Source organism: Oncorhynchus gorbuscha, linkage group LG18 (assembly GCF_021184085.1).
Source record: "Oncorhynchus gorbuscha isolate QuinsamMale2020 ecotype Even-year linkage group LG18, OgorEven_v1.0, whole genome shotgun sequence".
NCBI lineage: Eukaryota > Metazoa > Chordata > Actinopteri > Salmoniformes > Salmonidae > Oncorhynchus > Oncorhynchus gorbuscha.
In genome coordinates, this window is record NC_060190.1 from 71478241 (window position 1) to 71498240 (window position 20000).

General features: G+C 47.1%; 1 protein-coding gene across 1 annotated transcript in view; it reads left to right on the plus strand.

Annotated features, from left to right (window-relative positions):
- Positions 1-20000, plus strand: part of LOC124002926 (copine-5-like) — a 329935-nt gene that overhangs the window by 275642 nt on the left and 34293 nt on the right. The window contains exons 15-18 of the mRNA XM_046310773.1: positions 6645-6691; positions 7434-7615; positions 12897-13024; positions 16629-16731. Of these exons, the coding sequence (XP_046166729.1) occupies positions 6645-6691; positions 7434-7615; positions 12897-13024; positions 16629-16731 (460 nt within the window). The remainder of the gene's footprint in view (positions 1-6644; positions 6692-7433; positions 7616-12896; positions 13025-16628; positions 16732-20000) is intronic.

The window sequence follows — 20000 nt, forward strand, 5'->3', positions numbered from 1 at the left end:
TTGTTAATATCCCCAGCTACAATGAATGCAGCCTCCGGATAAATGGTTTCCAGTTTGCAAAGAGTTAAATAAAGTTCGTTCAGAGCCATCGATGTGTCTGCTTGGGGGGGGGGGATATATACGGCTATGATTATATTCAAAGAGAATTCTCTTGGAAGATAATGCGGTCTACATTTGATTGTGAGGAATTCTAAATCAGGTGAACAGAAGGATTTGAGTTCCTGTATGTTTCCTTCATCACACCATGTCTCATTAGTCATGAGGCATACGCCCCTGCCACTCTTCTTACCAGAAAGATGTTTGTTTCTGTCGGCGCGATGCGTGGAGAAACCCGTTGGCTGCACCGCATCGGATAGCGTCTCTCCAGTGAGCCATGTTTCCGTGAAGCAGAGAACGTTGCAGTTTCTGATGTCCCTCTGGACACCCTTGCTCGGATTTCGTCAACCTTGTTGTCAAGAGACTGGACATTGGCAAGAAGGATGCTGGGGAGTGGTGCGCGATGTGCCCTTTTTCGGAGTCTGACCAGAAGACTGCCTCGTTTCCCTCTTTTTCGGAGTCGTTTTCTTGGGTCGCTGCATGCGATCCATTCCGTTGTCCTGTTTGTAAGGCAGAACACAGGATCCGCGTCGCGGAAAACATATTCTTGGTCGTACTGATGGTGAGTTGACGCTGATCTTATATTCAGTAGTTCTTCTCGACTGTATGTAATGAAACCTAAGATGACCTGGGGTACTAATGTAAGAAATAACACGAAAAAAAACAAAAAAACTGCATAGTTTCCTAGGAACGTGAAGCGAGGCGGCCATCTCTGTCGGCGCCGGAATTCCAATAGGGAAGGAACCAAAGGGAGGGACATATATAGGGAAGGAACCAAAGGGAGTGACATACATAGGGAAGGTAATCAGGGAAGTGATGGAGTCCAGGTGAGTCTGATGACGCTCAAGTGCTCGTAACAACGGTGACAGGTGTACGCCCTAACGAGCAGCCTGGTGACCTATAGGCCGGAGTGACGAGAGGCCGGAACCCCCTCCCCGGCGCGTTCAGCTCCAGCCGCAGGACGCCAACCAAAGGGACAATCCCATGGATCAGGAGCGGACCGGTCACCCTTGCTGATGCACGGGAACCTGACAGACCGGCTGAGCCTGGCGATCCAACTGAGGCATGAGTGCCTGACGAGTCGGTGGAAGCAGGGGAGCCTGGCGATCTGGCTGAGGCATGAGAGCCTGACGAACTGGCATGAGAGCCTGACGAACCATCATCCACCTATCCTCCACCCATCCTTCACCCATCCTCTACCCATCCTCTACCCATCCTCCACCCATCCTCCACCCATCCTTCACCCATCCTCTACCCATCCTCTACCCATCCTCCACCCATCCTCCACCCATCCTCCACCCATCCTCTACCCATCCTCCACCCATCCTCTACCCATCCTCTACCCATCCTCCACCCATCCTTCACCCATCCTCTACCCATCCTCCACCCATCCTCCACCCATCCTCCACCCATCCTCTACCCATCCTCCACCCATCCTCTACCCATCCTCTACCCATCCTCTACCCATACTCCACCCATCCTCTACCCATCCTCCACCCATCCTCTACCCATCCTCTACCCATCGTCTACCCATCCTCCACCCATCCTCTACCCATCCTCCACCCATCCTCTACCCATCCTTCACCCACATCCTCTACCCATCCTTCACCCATCCTCTACCCATCCTCTACCCATCCTCTACCCATCCTCTACCCATCCTTCACCCATCCTCTACCCATCCTCTACCCATCCTTCACCCATCCTCTACCCATCCTCTACCCATCCTCTACCCATCCTCTACCCATCCTCCACCCATCCTCTACCCATCCTCTACCCGTCCTCTACCCATCCTCTACCCATCCTCCACCCATCCTCTACCCATCCTCTACCCATCCTCTACCCACTCTCCACCCATCCTCTACCCATCCTCTACCCATCCTCCACCCATCCTCCACCCATCCTCTACCCATCCTCTACCCATCCTCTACCCATCCTTCACCCATCCTCTACCCATCCTCTACCCATCCTCTACCCATCCTCTACCTATCCTCCACCCATCCTCTACCCATCCTCTACCCATCCTCCACCCATCCTCTACCCATCCTCTACCCATCCTCTACCCATCCTCCACCCATCCTCTACCCATCCTCTACCCATCCTCTACCCATCCTCCACCCATCCTCTACCCATCCTCTACCCATCCTCTACCCATCCTCTACCCATCCTCCACCCATCCTCTACCTATCCTTCACCCATCCTCTACCCATCCTCTACCCATCCTCTACCCATCCTCTACTCATCCTCTACCCATCCTCTACCCATCCTCTACCCATCCTCTACCCATCCTCTACCTATCCTTCACCCATCCTCTACCCATCCTCTACCCATCCTCTACCCATCCTCTACCCATCCTCTACCCATCCTCCACCCATCCTCTACCTATCCTCTACCCATCCTCTACCCATCCTCTACCCATCCTCTACCTATCCTCCACCTATCTGTCTCTTATTGGTGTCTTTCTATCTCAATAAAGATAAAATACTCCCAAAATAAACTATTATTGTGAAAATGCAAGTGTGTAAGCACCTGAGCCTACAAATGTCTAGTGGTGTGAGTGTGTGTATAATCAAATCAAATTCTATTAGTCGCAGACACATACTTAGCAGATGTTATTGTGGGTGTAGCGAAATGCTTGTGTTCCTACAGTAGCTCCAACAGTGCAGTAGTATCTAACAGTAAACAACAAAACACACACATCTAAAGTAAAATAATGTAATCAAGAAATATATCAATATTAGCATAAACAATGGCATTGTCTAAAATACAGTAGAATAGAATACAGTATATATATATGAGATGAGTAAAGCAGTATGTAAACACTATGAGAGTGACTCGTGTTCCATGATTAAAGTGGCCAGTGTTTCCAAGTCTTATGTTAATAGGGCAGCAGCCTCTAAGGTGCAGGGTTGAGTAACCAGGTGGAAGTGGGCTAGTGATGGCTGTTTAACAGTCTGATGGCCTTGAGATAGAAGCTGTTCTTCAGTCTCTATGTCCCAGCTTTGATGCACCGGTACTGACCTCACCTTCTGGATGGTAGCAGGGTGAACAGGCAGTGGCTCGGGTGGCTGAGGTCCTTGATGATCTGGAGTGCTCTGCGGTTGTGGGCAGTGCAGTTGCCGGCGGTGATACAGTCCGACAGGATGCTCTCAATGGTGCTGAATGTCTTCAGCCTCCTGAGGTCGAAGAGGTGCTGTTGCGCCTTCTTCACCACATTGTTTGTGTTGGTGGACCATTTCAGATCATCAGTAATGTGTACGCTGAGGAACTTGAAGCTTTTCACCTTCTCCCCTGTCTATAGTCCTCCAGCAGTCTAATTGGGTTAGGATTCTGTTTCTCTAAATGCTCCAGCAGTCTAATTGGGTTAGGATTCTGTTTCTCTATAGTCCTCCAGCAGTCTAATTGGGTTAGGATGCTGTTTCTCTATAGTCCTCCAGCAGTCTAATTGGGTTAGGATTCTGTTTCTCTATAGTCCTCCAGCAGTCTAATTGGATTAGGATTCTGTTTCTCTAAATGCTCCAGCAGTCTAATTGGGTTAGGATTCTGTTTCTCTATAGTCCTCCAGCAGTCTAATTGGGTTAGGATTCTGTTTCTCTATAGTCCTCCAGCAGTCTAATTGGGTTAGGATTCTGTTTCTCTATAGTCCTCCAGCAGTCTAATTGGGTTAGGGTTCTGTTTCTCTATAGTCCTCCAGCAGTCTAATTGGGTTAGGATTCTGTTTCTCTATAGTCCTCCAGCAGTCTAATTGGGTTAGGGTTCTGTTTCTCTATAGTCCTCCAGCAGTCTAATTGGGTTAGGATTCTGTTTCTCTATAGTCCTCCAGCAGTCTAATTGGGTTAGGATTCTGTTTCTCTATAGTCCTCCAGCAGTCTAATTATGTTAGGATGCTGTTTCTCTATAGTCCTCCAGCAGTCTAATTGGGTTAGGATTCTGTGTCTCTATAGTCCTCCAGCAGTCTAATTGGGTTAGGATTCTGTTTCTCTATAGTCCTCCAGCAGTCTAATTGGATTAGGATTCTGTTTCTCTAAATGCTCCAGCAGTCTAATTGGGTTAGGATTCTGTTTCTCTATAGTCCTACAGCAGTCTAATTGGGTTAGGATTCTGTTTCTCTATAGTCCTCCAGCAGTCTAATTGGGTTAGGATTCTGTTTCTCTATAGTCCTCCAGCAGTCTAATTGGGTTAGGGTTCTGTTTCTCTATAGTCCTCCAGCAGTCTAATTGGGTTAGGATTCTGTTTCTCTATAGTCCTCCAGCAGTCTAATTGGGTTAGGGTTCTGTTTCTCTATAGTCCTCCAGCAGTCTAATTGGGTTAGGATTCTGTTTCTCTATAGTCCTCCAGCAGTCTAATTGGGTTAGGATTCTGTTTCTCTATAGTCCTCCAGCAGTCTAATTGGGTTAGGATGCTGTTTCTCTATAGTCCTCCAGCAGTCTAATTGGGTTAGGATTCTGTGTCTCTATAGTCCTCCAGCAGTCTAATTGGGTTAGGATTCTGTTTCTCTATAGTCCTCCAGCAGTCTAATTGGGTTAGGATGCTGTTTCTCTATAGTCCTCCAGCAGTCTAATTGGGTTAGGGTTCTGTTTCTCTATAGTCCTCCAGCAGTCTAATTGGGTTAGGATTCTGTTTCTCTATAGTCCTCCAGCAGTCTAATTGGGTTAGGATGCTGTTTCTCTATAGTCCTCCGGCAGTCTAATTGGGTTAGGATTATGTTTCTCTATAGTCCTCCAGCAGTCTAATTGGGTTAGGATTCTGTTTCTCTATAGTCCTCCAGCAGTCTAATTGGGTTAGGATGCTGTTTCTCTATAGTCCTCCAGCAGTCTAATTGGGTTAGGGTTCTGTTTCTCTATAGTCCTCCAGCAGTCTAATTGGGTTAGGATTCTGTTTCTCTATAGTCCTCCAGCAGTCTAATTGGGTTAGGATTCTGTTTCTCTATAGTCCTCCAGCAGTCTAATTGGGTTAGGATTCTGTTTCTCTATAGTCCTCCAGCAGTCTAATTGGGTTAGGATGCTGTTTCTCTATAGTCCTCCAGCAGTCTAATTGGGTTAGGATTCTGTGTCTCTATAGTCCTCCGGCAGTCTAATTGGGTTAGGATTATGTTTCTCTATAGTCCTCCAGCAGTCTAATTGGGTTAGGATTCTGTTTCTCTATAGTCCTCCAGCAGTCTAATTGGGTTAGGGTTCTGTTTCTCTATAGTCCTCCAGCAGTCTAATTGGGTTAGGATTCTGTTTCTCTATAGTCCTCCAGCAGTCTAATTGGGTTAGGATTCTGTTTCTCTATAGTCCTCCAGCAGTCTAATTGGTTGGATTCTGTTTCTCTAAATGCTCCAGCAGTCTAATTGGTTTAGGATTCTGTTTCTCTAAATGCTCCAGCAGTCTAATTGGTTTAGGATTCTGTTTCTCTAAATGCTCCAGCAGTCTAATTGGTTTAGGATTCTGTTTCTCTAAATGCTCCAGCAGTCTAATTGGTTTAGGATTCTGTTTCTCTAAATGCTCCAGCAGTCTAATTGGTTTAGGATTCTGTTTCTCTAAATGCTCCAGCAGTCTAATTGGGTTAGGATTCTGTTTCTCTAAATGCTCCAGCAGTCTAATTGGTTTAGGATTCTGTTTCTCTAAATGCTCCAGCAGTCTAATTGGTTTAGGATTCTGTTTCTCTAAATGCTCCAGCAGTCTAATTGGTTGGATTCTGTTTCTCTAAATGCTCCAGCAGTCTAATTGGTTTAGGATTCTGTTTCTCTAAATGCTCCAGCAGTCTAATTGGTTTAAGATTCTGTTTCTCTATAGTCCTCCAGCAGTCTAATTGGTTTAGGATTCTGTTTCTCTAAATGCTCCAGCAGTCTAATTGGTTTAGGATTCTGTTTCTCTATAGTCCTCCAGCAGTCTAATTGGTTTAGGATTCTGTTTCTCTAAATGCTCCAGCAGTCTAATTGGTTTAGGATTCTGTTTCTCTAAATGCTCCAGCAGTCTAATTGGTTTAGGATTCTGTTTCTCTATAGTCCTCCAGCAGTCTAATTGGTTTAGGATTCTGTTTCTCTAAATGCTCCAGCAGTCTAATTGGTTTAGGATTCTGTTTCTCTAAATACTCCAGCAGTCTAATTGGTTTAGGATTCTGTTCTGTCTAATTGGATGTTATCCACCGCTGGACCCCTGGACCTCCATCACCCTCTCACCCCTCTCCCCCTTCGCCTCACCCCCCTTTCCTCCCTCTTCCTCTTGCCCTTCTCCCCCACCTAATGTGTGTGTGTGTGTGTGTGTGTGTGTGTGTGTTTGTGCATGCGTGCGTGTGTGTGTGCGTGTGCGTGTGTGCGTGCGTGTGTGTGTGTGTGTGTGTGTGTGTGTGTGTGTGTGTGTGTGTGTGTGTGTGTGTGTGTGTGTGTGTGTGTGTGTGTGTGTGTGTGTGTGTGTGTGTGTGTGTGTGTGTGTGTGTGTGTGTGTGTGTGTGTGTGTGTGTGTGTGTGTGTGTCTAGAAGATCTTGAGTGTTCTGTGTATCTTAATGTGTAGGTGTGTAATGGAGTTTGACTTGTTGTTGTAACATTCACTCTCCATCCCCAATTCAGGACCCAAATAAATTTCACTGTGGCCATTGATTTCACCGCGTCTAATGGTGAGTGATTATAAAACCTGTTTACATGTGAGGGCCGGAATGAATGGTGATGCTCTTACAGAGAGAGAGAGAGAGAGAGAGAGAGAGAGAGAGAGAGAGAGAGAGAGAGAGAGAGAGAGAGAGAGAGAGAGAGAGAGAGAGAGAGAGAGAGAGAGAGAGAGAGAGAGAGAGAGAGAGAGAGAGAGAGAGAGAGAGAGAGAGAGAGAGAGAGAGAGAGAGAGAGAGATACACTCAAAACCTGTGAGAGTCTCCTTCTGGCCCATGGTCAATACCACCATGCTGTGCCCCCAAATGGTAGTGTCAGAGCCCAAATGGCGCCCCATTCCCCTATCTCTCTGGTCAAAAGTAGTTCACTATGAAGGGAATATGGTGCCATTTGGAATGGAGAACCAAGATGGCAGACATCAGGACTTCCCACAGGCTAAAAGCCCACACTTAATTCTAATCACTCCACTTAATGTAGTGTGTTTATTCTTAGAGCCTCTAGAAGTGTATTTCTGTTTCCTACCATTCCATTGTGTGATGGGGTTGGTGAGAGCAGGCAATAGTTCATCTCTGAGGGGTTGAAGAGTAGAAGAGTTCTGAATCGTTGTTGTTTTGAGCTGCGTTATGGTTAGGGGTTAGGGTTGAACTGGGATGTGGACATGAAGTTAATGTTAGTTGAAGCTAAATTCCAGACCCCCTTCCTCACCAATGGACAACGTGATCATATATTGACCTCTGCCCTTTGCGCCTTCCCTAGGTAACCCATCCCAGTCCACCTCTCTCCACTACATGAACCCGTACCAGATGAATGCCTACGCCATGGCCCTGAAGGCTGTAGGGGAGATCATCCAGGACTATGACAGTGATAAGATGTTCCCTGCTCTGGGGTTCGGAGCCAAGCTGCCCCCTGATGGACAGGTCTCACACGAGTTCCCTCTGGTGAGTCAAACACAGAGCTCTTTCTGGTCGCTTGGCACTGAACTGAAATGGACTTAACTGGACCGAACTGAACTGAACTGAATAAACTATGATTGAACTGCACTGAATTGAACTGGATTGAACTGGACTGAACTGAAATAGACTGGACTGGACTGGATTGAACTGGACTGAACTGAAATAGACTGGACTGGACTGGATTGAACTGAAATGGACTGTACTGGAATAAACTGGACTAAATTGAAATGGACTGAACTGGACTGGACTAAACTGAAATGGACTGAGCTGAAATGGACTTTAATAAATGGATCACTAGTCACTGTAAATAATGCCCCTTTAATAATGTTTACATATCGTACATTACTCATCTCATATGTATATACTGCATTTTATACCATCTATTGCATTTTGCCTATATCGCTCAACCATATATTTATATGTACATATTCTTACTCCATCCCTTTAGATTTGTGTGTATTAGGTAGTTGTTGAGGAAATGCTAGATTACTTGTTAGATTTGTGTGTATTAGGTAGTTGTTATGGAATTGTTAGATTACTTGTTAGATATTACTGCACTGTCGGAACTAGAAGCACAAGCATTTCGCTACACTCGCATTGGGGCGGCAGCGTAGCCTAGTGGTTAGAGCGTTGGACTAGTGACCGGAAGGTTGCGAGTTCAAACCCCCGAGCTGACAAGGTACAAATCTGTCGTTCTGCCCCTGAACAGGCAGTTAACCCACTGTTCCCAGGCCGTCATTGAAAATAAGAATGTGTTCTTAACTGACTTGCCTGGTTAAATAAAGGTAAAAATAAAAATGTACATCTGCTAACCATGTGTATGTGACCAATAACATCTGCTGACCATGTGTATGTGACCAATAACATCTGCTGACCATGTGTATGTGACCAATAACATCTGCTGACCATGTGTATGTGACCAATAACATCTGCTAACCATGTGTATGTGACCAATAACATCTGCTGACCATGTGTATGTGACCAATAACATCTACTGACCATGTGTATGTGACCAATAACATTTTATTTGATATGATCTTTACTTACCACATTCAGCTAATGATGTCCACTCCAGAAAGGAGATATTGATTGACTAAATACAAGAGATTAGACCATGTTGATTGTTTCTCCTCTCTAGAACAACAACATAGAGAGTGCCTACTGTAATGGTGTAGATTAGGGATGGGCAACGTTGTTTTTATAAAAAAGCAATGTAGGAACTCAGTTGGGGTCTCAACTTACTGTTAAGAGTTCAATACACCAGATGCCATTTCAAAATGTGGTTGTGCAGCAGCAGGTTTTCTCTTGATATGTAAGTCACTGGTAGTCATCCAATTAGCCCATGTCGGGTAAAATGTGTTAGATTGGTAAGTTAGTCCTAGCAGCCAGCTATATAAACCTGTAGTAATCACGGTCAAATTACCTTCACTCTCACTCAGATATCATATTAAAAACGGCAAACATTTCTCCCCACTCTATGACAAAATGTGTAGAATTCAGTGGAGGCTCCTCGGCTGAAGCGCTAGCACTGCTAGCTAGCGTTGCAGTGCATAAAATGTGGTGATTAGTTCACTCAAAGAGAGACAAAGACATTAGTTAAACAGTTTTGAACAAATTCATTTCTTCAAAAATGAAGGAGAAGCAAGAGAGAGCTAGAGAGATACTTATTCTGAACAAAAATATGAACGCAACAGGTAACAATTTTAAATATTTTACTGAGTTTATATTTGTATTTATTAAGGATCCCCATTAGCTGTTTCCAAGTCAGCAGCTACTCTTCCTGGGGTCCAAACACATTCACTTACATCACACATAAAACAAAATATAAAACAGTAGATCATATAACATTATTACACCACTACACATCTACAGTACATAATGTACCATACCACCATACTACATTATTTCAATGTACGTGTGTTTAGAGTGCTAGCGTTTGTGTACGTATGCGCGTGTCTGTACCTGTGTGTGTCTCGTCACAGTCCCTGCTGTTCCATAAGGTGTATTTGCATCCGTTTTTAAATCTGATTCTACTGCTGCATCAGTAACCTGATGTGGAATAGTCATGGTACCGTGCACCTCCCATAGTCTGTCCTGGACTTGTCCTGTCCTGGACCTGGACTGTGAAGAGACCTCTGGTGGCACCTCTTGTGGGGTATGCATGGGTGTCTGAGCTGTGTGTTCGTAGTTTAAACAGACAGCTTGGTGCATTCAGCTTGTCAACACTTTTTACAAAAACAAGTAGCAATGAAGTCAACCTCTCCTCCACTTTGAGCTAGGAAAGATTTACATGAATATTATTAATATTAGCTCCCTGTGTACATTTGAGTTCCAGCCGTGCTGCCCTGTTCTGAGCCAATTATCATTTTCCTAAGTCCATTTTTGTGGCACCTGACCACACGACCGAACAGTAGTCAACCCACTGTTCCTAGGCAGTCATTGTAAATAAGTATTTGTTCTTAACTGACTTGCCTAGTTAAATAAAGGTTACATTAAAATTAAAACAATTGAAAAGAATAATCATCATCATCAGGCCCTAATCTATGGATTTCACATGACAGGGAATGCATTTTTAAAAAATCCCAGATACCTTAAAATAAATGGGCCACACAATAGGCTTCAGGATCTTATCACGGTATTTCTGTGCATTCAAATTGCCATCGATAAAATGCAATTGTATTGGTTGTCCATAGCTTATGCCTGCCCATACCATAACCCCACCGCCACCATGGGGCACTATGTTTACAATGTTGACATCAGCAAACCACTCGCCCACATGACACCATACACATGGTCTGCGGTTGTGAGACTGCATAGACGTACTGCCAAACTCTCTAAAACGATGTTGGAGGTGGCTTATGGTAGAGTAATTAAACTTCAATTATCTGGCAACAGCTCTGGTGGACATTCCTGCAGTCAGCTTTCCAATTGCACACTCCCTCAAAACTTGAGACGTCTGGAGCATTGTGTTGTGTGACAAAACTGCACATTTTAGAGTTGCCTTTTATTGTCCCCGGCACAAGGTGCACCTGTGTAATGATCATGCCGTTTAATCAGCTTCTTGATATGCCACAACTGTCAGGCGGAGGGATTTGCTCACCAACAGGGATGTAAAACAGAGAAATACATGTGCACATGGAACATTTCCGCTCATGAAACATGGGATAGACACTTTCCATGTTGCGTTTATCATTTTGTTCTGTGTTGCTCGCCAGTTTAGCTCACTCACCCAGCTCAAACAGAGAGGGATGCTATGTTACCTAGCTGGCTATGGCTATCTTACAATGAAACGTTTTATATTTACAATGACAGCCTACCCCGGTAAAACCCAGACGCCGCTGGGCCAATTGTGCGTTGCCCTATGGGACTCCCAATCACGGCCAGATGTGATGCAGACTGGATTCGAACCAGGGACTGTAGTGACTCCTCTTGCACTGAGATGCAGTTCCTTAGACCGCTGCGCCACTCAGGAGCTTGTTGCACAGCAACAGATGGAGAAAACCTACACCAGTCGAGTAATTCAGTTCAACAATAATCTTCATTTTAATTTGACGTCACAAACAACAAGAGGGCTTAATTGGAGTTCATTATTTCTGAACCAAGGCCCATACAAAATAACTTATCTTGCTGAGGTAGGCTATGTGGCTTAATAGCATCTTTCACTAGAAAAGAAAATGGCCTAATAGAAGTGTTTTATTTTTTATTAGACCTACTTACAACTGCAACTGGCCAAGAATGTAGTATCCTACATAAAACAATCATTGAAAGAAAAAATGGAATGTCTGTGTCTGAATGTTTGTGTCGTGATAGCCTGTTCCTCTAACAAGGGCTCTCTATGGTCAGGACGTGACGGTTATTATCTTGGCCAGGTCGCAATTGTAAATTGTAAATGAGAACTTGTTCTCTACTTGCCTACCTGGTTAAATAAAGGTGAAATAACAGAACAAACAGAAAATACTGCCAGCTTGAGACCTAAATATCCCTGGAGAAGCACTCACAATAATGATAGTATTTACTAAATACAGTCATATAAGGCCACTAAGTTACTCAATCAATAGGAGAGGATGTACATCCCCTCAGACGGGTTTGATTTTTCACACAAGTCAATCGAGGCAGTCCTCTGACTTATGTGAAAGCCGGTTCCTAGTTTATAGAGGAAAATCAGGACTTGCACGTACGTGTAAGTCGATCCAAACACTGTTAGCACACAAAAAGCATGTTTCTTTACAGTGCTTTATTCCTCAGAGCCACCCAACACACATTCAAGGACTCGGCACCCTGTGATTTGGCTCGATGTCTGTTATTCAATCAGCTCAGTTTGAATTGCTGCCTCAAACCACTCCAGCTTCCTAGTAAAGGCCGCAAGTTTTTCCTCCATGTCCACAACTGTTTTCCTTCTTCCTTGTAACTGCATATTTAACCACTTTAAGTGACAGAATATGCCAGCCCTAAAAAAAACTGTGTGTAGCTTGCAGCTAACTCTTCAATGCTTCTGCGTCGGGCCTCTGGGACTGGAAGGCCACTTTGAAGGTTCTATGCTCAGATTCATAATGTCGCGTGAGATTGAATTCTTTGTAAACAGTGACCTTTTCATTGCAAATAAGACACACTAGCTTGGTATTGGGAATATATGGTAAGATGAATGCATATCTCTCTGGACATTCTTCCCTGAAACTTCAATTTTCATTATCCAACTTTCTTTTGATGCGTTTTGAGATCAACATTTTCTGTTGCTATCAAGCTAATTATTCTGAAGGAATGTTGACGTTAAAGTAGTGTAGTCTACAGTAGACTACGTAGACCTGTTTTTACCCACCAATCAACGCATAGAGAAATAGACAAAAAAAAAAATAATTGAATAGAGACATTTGTGATTGTATGAGCGTAATCCGTTCGCAATTATTATGTTATTGTCACTGAATTTATTATGTACTAATCGGATGTGTTAAACATGCTGCTCCATTTGTAGTGTGGGTCAATTAACTGTGCTAATGTTATATACTAATTATGCTCTGGCCTACCGACTATTAGCTCAGAGAAAATGTGGGCCGAGACCAAACCTAGTTGATAAACCCTGCTCTAAAACATAATTTTGTGCTCTCTTCTGTCAAGAGGGTGGCTGTTAAAATGTCACTTAGAGCCCCCTTAAGGCTAGGGTCGGCTCAGACTGCATGTGTAGGCATGGATGTGCCCAGCGAGCCACTGCAGCCCCCACCTCCTTCCCTATTATGAATCAAATCCACTGTTGATTGTTTCTCCTCTCCAGAACGGTAACATAGAGAACCCTTACTGTAATGGTATAGACGGCATCCTGGAGGCCTACCACGAGAGTCTGAAGACTGTTCAGCTCTACGGACCAACCAACTTCGCCCCTGTAGTCAACCATGTGGCCAGGTAACGTCACGCACGCTCACACACTCGCACACACACACACACACACACACACACACACGCTCACACACACACACACACGCTCACACGCTCACACACACACACGTACACACACACACACGCACACACACACACACACACACACACACACACACACACACACACACACACACACACACACACACACACACACACACACACACACACACACACACACACACACACACACACACACACACACACACACATACACACACATACACACACACGCACGCTCACACACTCACACACACACACACACACGCTCACACACATACACAGACACCCACGCTCACACACACACACGCATGCACGCTCACACGCTCACACACACACGCACACACGCACACACGCTCACACGCTCACACACACTCACACGCACACACAGGTTAGGTAGACATGGAAGGAGGAAAGCATGTGTGATAACTGTTACAACAGGGAGGAGAACATCGAGATAAAACAGTTCTGAATATACGGTCCCAGTCACACTCCTCCAGTCACAGTCCTCCAGTCACACTCCTCCAGTCACACTCCTCCAGTCACAGTCCTCCAGTCACACTCCTCCAGTCACACTCCTCCAGTCACTCCTCCAGTCACTCCTCCAGTCACACTCCTCCAGTCACACTCCTCCAGTCACAGTCCTCCAGTCACACTCCTCCAGTCACACTCCTCCAGTCACACTCCTCCAGTCACAGTCCTCCAGTCACACTCCTCCAGTCACACTCCTCCAGTCACACTCCTCCAGTCACACTCCTCCAGTCACAGTCCTCCAGTCACACTCCTCCAGTCACAGTCCTCCAGTCACACTCCTCCAGTCACAGTCCTCCAGTCACACTCCTCCAGTCACACTCCTCCAGTCACAGTCCTCCAGTCACAGTCCTCCAGTCACAGTCCTCCAGTCACAGTCCTCCAGTCACACTCCTCCAGTCACAGTCCTCCAGTCACAGTCCTCCAGTCACAGTCCTCCAGTCACACTCCTCCAGTCACACTCCTCCAGTCACAATCCCAGTCACAGTCCCAGTCACACTCCAGTCACAGTCCCAGTCACAGTCCCAGTCCTCCAGTCACACTCCTCCAGTCACAGTCCTCCAGTCACAGTCCCAGTCACACTCCTCCAGTCACACTCCTCCAGTCACACTCCTCCAGTCACAGTCCCAGTCACACTCCTCTAGTCACACTCCTCCAGTCACACTTCTCCAGTCACAGTCACAGTCACAGTCCCAGTCACACTCCTCCAGTCACACTCCTCCAGTCACACTCCTCCAGTCACAGTCCTCCAGTCACAGTCCTCCAGTCACACTCCTCCAGTCACACTCCTCCAGTCACACTCCTCCAGTCACTCTCCTCCAGTCACAGTCCTCCAGTCACAGTCACACTCTTCTAGTCACACTCCTCCAGTCACACTCCTCCACTCACACTCCTCCAGTCACAGTCCCAGTCACAGTCCCAGTCACACTCCTCCAGTCACACTCCTCCAGTCACAGTCCTCCAGTCACAGTCCCAGTCACACTCCTCCAGTCACACTCCTCCAGTCACACTCCTCCAGTCACAGTCCTCCAGTCACAGTCCCAGTCACACTCCTCCAGTCACAGTCCCAGTCACAATCCTCTAGTCACACTCCTCCAGTCACACTCCTCCAGTCACAGTCACAGTCACAGTCACACTCCTCCAGTCACACTCCTCCAGTCACACTCCTCCAGTCACACTCCTCCAGTCACAGTCCTCCAGTCACAGTCACAGTCACACTCCTCTAGTCACACTCCTCCAGTCACACTCCTCCAGTCACACTCCTCCAGTCACAGTCCCAGTCACAGTCCCAGTCACACTCCTCCAGTCACACTCCTCCAGTCACACTCCTCCAGTCACAGTCCCAGTCACAGTCCCAGTCACACTCCTCCAGTCACAGTCCTCCAGTCACACTCCTCCAGTCACAGTCAGTCCCAGCCAGTCCCAGTCCCAGTCAATCCCAGTCCCAGTCTCAATATGAGTCAGTCTCATTCAGTCCCAGTCAGTCTCAGTCCCAGTCAGTCCCAGTCCCAGTCCCAGTCCCAGTCTCAGTCCCAGTCAGTCTCAGTCCCAGTCAGTCTCAGTCCCAGTCAGTCCCAGTCCCAGTCTGTCTCAGTCCCAGTCAGTCCCAGTCCCAGTCAGTCCCAGTCCATCCCAGTCCCAGTCTCAATATGAGTCAGTCCCAGTCCCAGTCAGTCCCAGTCAGTCTCAGTCCCAGTCCCAGTATGAGTCAGTCCCAGTCTCAGTCCCAGTCAGTCCCAGTCCCAGTATGAGTCAGTCCCAGTCTCAGTCTCAGTCCCAGTCCCAGTCCCAGTCCCAGTCCAGGTCAGAGCCAGTCTCAATATGAGTCAGTCCCAGTCCCAGTCCCAGTCAATTCCAGTCAGTCCCAGTCAGTCCCAGTCAGTCCCAGTCTCAGTCAGTCCCAGTCAGTCCCAGTCCATCCCAGTCCCAGTCCATCCCAATCTCAGTTAGTCTCAGTCCAGTCCCAGTCGTAGTCAGTCCCAGTCCCAGTTAGTCCCAGTCCGTCCCAGTCCATCCTAGTGTCAGTCTCAGTCCCAGTCAGTCCCAGTCCCAGTCCCAGTCAGTCCCAGTCCATCCCAGTGTCAGTCTCAGTCCCAGTCAGTCCCAGTCCATCCCAGTCTCAGTCAGTCTCAGTCTCAGTCCCAGTCCCAGTCCCAGTCCAATCCTTTCTCAGTCAGTCTCAGTCCCAGTTCCAGTCCCAGTCAGTCCCAATCAGTCTCAGTCCTCCAGTCACTACCATGTGAATGGAGCTGGGCTGAAATGGTGAATAGGACTCTAGGCAGGGGAAAGCAATGAACCAATTAATCACTAAATTGCACAGCGTAGTCCGGCTTCATATCCTGCGTTGTTTGAGGTCAAAGTCTTCTTTGAAGTATGATAATGAATATTATGAATGTTATCAATCTGCAGCACGATATCAGAGTATAATCCTTTAATTTAATAGTCTTATTTAATAGACATTGAAATGGTAGAGGGAGAGGAGAGGAGAGGAGTGGAGTGGAGTGGAGAGGAGAGGAGAGGAGAGGAGAGGAGAGGAGAGTCCCAGAGCTCAGTTGGTAGAGCAGGAGCCAGGGTAGATCCCCGGGACCACCCATACGTAGAATGTATGCACACATGACTGTAAGTCGCTTTGAGTCTGCTAAATGGCATATATTATATTATTATTAGGAGAGGAGAGGAGAGGAGAGGAGAGGAGAGGAGAAGATTTACAGGGAATACATGGCACAGATGAAGCAGATAAAGAATGACATTCAACCCTGTCATTGGTCACACAGACTTTCAGTTTAGTTCAGGGTTGGTTACCTTTTTACTCATAAACTGTGTGTGTGTGTGTGTGTGTGTGTGTGTGTGTGTGTGTGTGTGTGTGTGTGTGTGTGTGTGTGTGTGTGTGTGTGTGTGTGTGTGTGTGTGTGTGTGTGTGTGTGTGTGTGTGTGTGTGTGTGTGTGTGTGTGTGTGTGTGTGTGTGTGTGTGTGTGTGTGTGTGTGTGTGTGTGTGTGTGTGTGTGCGTGCGTGCGTGCGAGTGTTTTCCCCTGCTACAGGTATGCTGCAGCAGTTCAGGACGGGTCCCAGTACTTCATCCTCCTCATCATTACAGATGGAGTCATATCAGACATGGCTCAGACCAAGGAGGCCATCGTCAATGTGAGTTGAGAGAGAGAGAGAGAGAGAGAGAGAGAGAGAGAGAGAGAGAGAGAGAGAGAGAGAGAGAGAGAGAGAGAGAGAGAGAGAGAGAGAGAGAGACAGAGACAGAGACAGAGACAGAGACAGAGACAGAGACAGAATGGAAGAAAGAACGAGCAAGGCCGAGAGATGGAAAATAGTACAATATGAATCTCTCTGTGAAGAGAGAGAAGATTCTTCTCATCTGCCTGGACTCGGCCAGACCTCCAGCAGACTGGATTTAAAGGGAATTTGCGACTGTTAGTCAAACCGTTAGAACAGCCACACCTTCCTTTTAAGATCTTGCCTGCTGCTCTATCTTGCATGACCTCACTGACTGACTGCAACTCCTCTGCCTGCTCCCCTGCTGACTACTACCCCCTCTTCTACTGCTGTCACTCTTTTGGTGGTGATCGAGTCTGTTTTGGGGTTAGGGTTCATTTTGGGTTAGAGTTAATTTTGGGTTAGGTTTAGCCTTCATTTTGGGATTATGGTTGTGTTCATTTGGGGTTAGGGTTAATTTGGGATTAAAATTAAGGTTAATTTGGGTTTAGGGTTAATTTTGGGCTAGGGTTGATTTTGGGTAACATCATACTGTTTATTTAAGTGTTTTCTTTGAAGTAGGAGTCTGAAGTAGAAATGCTTCAACGGTCCTTTTCAGTTCAGAGAGCCAGACTGGATGGTGCTTCTGTGTGTGTGTTTGTGTGTGCACGCGGAGGCCCATGCCATGTACCATTCAGAACAGAGCTGGGACAGCAGGTTGAACCTGTCACTCAGACAACACAATGATGCTCCAAGGCACAGCACAGCAACTTTCAATGCATTATTACTAGCATTATTATCATCATCATTAGTGTTATCATTATTTAATTATTATTATCATTATTATCATTATCGTTACTGTCATTATTTTTATTAACATTATTATTATTATCTTTATTATTAACATAATACTATTATTATTAACAGTATTATCTTTAACATTATTATTATTATTAAAATTATTATTATAAACATTATTATTATTATTAACATTATTGTTTTGTAACGCGTTCTTCGTTTGTTGAAAGAGAGTCGGACCGAAATGCAGCGTGGTGGTTACTCATTTCTTTAATGAATGAATCGTGGCACATGAAATAACTGATACAAATACAAAACAACAAAACGGAACGTGAAACCAAATTACAGCCTATCTGGTGAAACTACACAGAGACAGGAACAATCACCCACAAAATACACAGTGAAACCCTGGCTACCTAAATACGGTTCCCCATCAGAGACAACAAAAATCACCTGATTCTGATTGAGAACCGCCTCAGGCAGCCAAGCCTATACTAGACACACCCCTAATCAACCACAATCCCAATGCCTACAAAAACCCCAATACGACAATACAAATAAACCCATGTCACACCCTGGCCTGAACAAATAATTAAAGAAAACACAAAATACTAAGACCAAGGCGTGACAGAACCCCCCCCCCCTAAGGTGCGGACTCCCGGATGCACCTCACAACCATAGGGAGGGTCCGGGTGGGCGTCTGTCCATGGTGGCGGTTCCGGCTCGGGACGGGGACCCCACTCCATTAATGTCATAGTTCCTCCCCTTCGCGTCCTGGGATAATCCACCCTTGCCGCCGACCATGGCCTAATATTCCTCACCCAGAACCCCACTGAACTGAGGAGCAGCTCGTGACTGAGGGGCAGCTCGGGACTGAGGGGCAGCTCGGGACTGAGGCAGCTCGGGACTGAGGGGAAGCTCAGGACTGAGGGGCAGCTCGGGACTGAGGGGCAGCTCGGGACTGAGGGGCAGCTCGGGACTGAGGGGCAGCTTGGGACTGAGGGGCAGCTTGGGACTGAGGGGCAGCTCGGGACTGAGGGGCAGCTCGGGACTGAGGGGAAGCCCAGTACTGAGAGGAAGCCCAGTACTGAGAGGAAGCCCAGTACTGAGAGGAAGCCCAGTACTGAGATGAAGCTCAGGCAGGTAGTAGGCTCCGGTAGATCCTGGCTGTCTGGCGGATCTGGAAGATTCTGGTTGACTAGTAGATCTGGAAGTTTCTGGTTGACTGGCAGATCTGGAAGAGACTGGTTGACTGGCAGATCTGGAAGAATCTGGTTGACTGGCAGATCTGGAAGAGACTGGTTGACTGGCAGATCTGGAAGAATCTGGTTGACTGGCAGATCTAGAAGATCATGGCTGACTGGCGGATCTAGCTGCTCTATGCAGACAGGCAGCACCTTGCAGACTGGCAGCTCCTTGCAGACTGGCAGCTCCTTGCAGACTGGCAGCTCCTTGCAGACTGACAGCTCTGGCTGCTCCATGCAGGCTGACAGCTCCTTGCAGACTGACAGCTCCTTGCAGACTGACAGCTCCTTGCAGACTGGCAGCTCTTTGCAGACTGACAGCTCTGGCTGCTTCATGTAGACTGACAGCTCTGACTGCTCCATGCAGGCTGACAGCTCTGACTGCTCCATGCAGGCTGGCAGCACCTTGCAGACTGGCAGCTCCTTGCAGACTGGCAGCTCCTTGCAGACTGGCAGCTCAGGCTGCTCCGAACAGGCTGGAGGCTCCGGCAGCGCTGTAGAGGAGGAAGGCTCTAGAAGCGCTGAACAGGCGGGAGACTCCGGTAGCGCAGGAGAGGAGGAAGGCTCTGATAGCGCTGAACAGGCGGGGGACTCCGACAGCACGGGAGAGGTGAGGCGCACTGTAGGCCTGATGCGTGGTGCTGGCACTGGTGATACTGGAACGAGGACACGCACAGGAAGCCTGGTGCGGGGAGCTGCTACCGGAGGACTGGTGTGTGGAGGTGGCTCTGGATAGACCGGACCGTGCAGGCGCACTGGAGCTCTTGAGCACCGAGCCTGCCCAACCTTACCTGGCTCGATGCCCACTCTAGCCCGGCCAATACGAAGGGCTGGTATGAACCGCACCGGGCTATGCACCCGCACTGGAAACACTGTGCGCTCCATAGCATAGCACAGTGCCTGCCCGGTCTCTCTAGCCCCCCGGTAAGCACAGGGAGTTTGCGCAGGTCTCCTACCTGGCATAGCCATACTCCCTGTAAGCCCCCCCCCCAATCATTTTTGGTGGCTGACTCTCAGGCTTCCATCCGTGTCGCCGTGCTGCCTCCTCATACCAGCGCCTCTCCGCTTTTGCCGACCTCCAGTTCTTCCTTAGGACGGCGATATTCTCCAGGCTGAGCCCAGGGTCCTTTTCCGTCTAATATCTCCTCCCAAGGCCAGAAGTCCTTT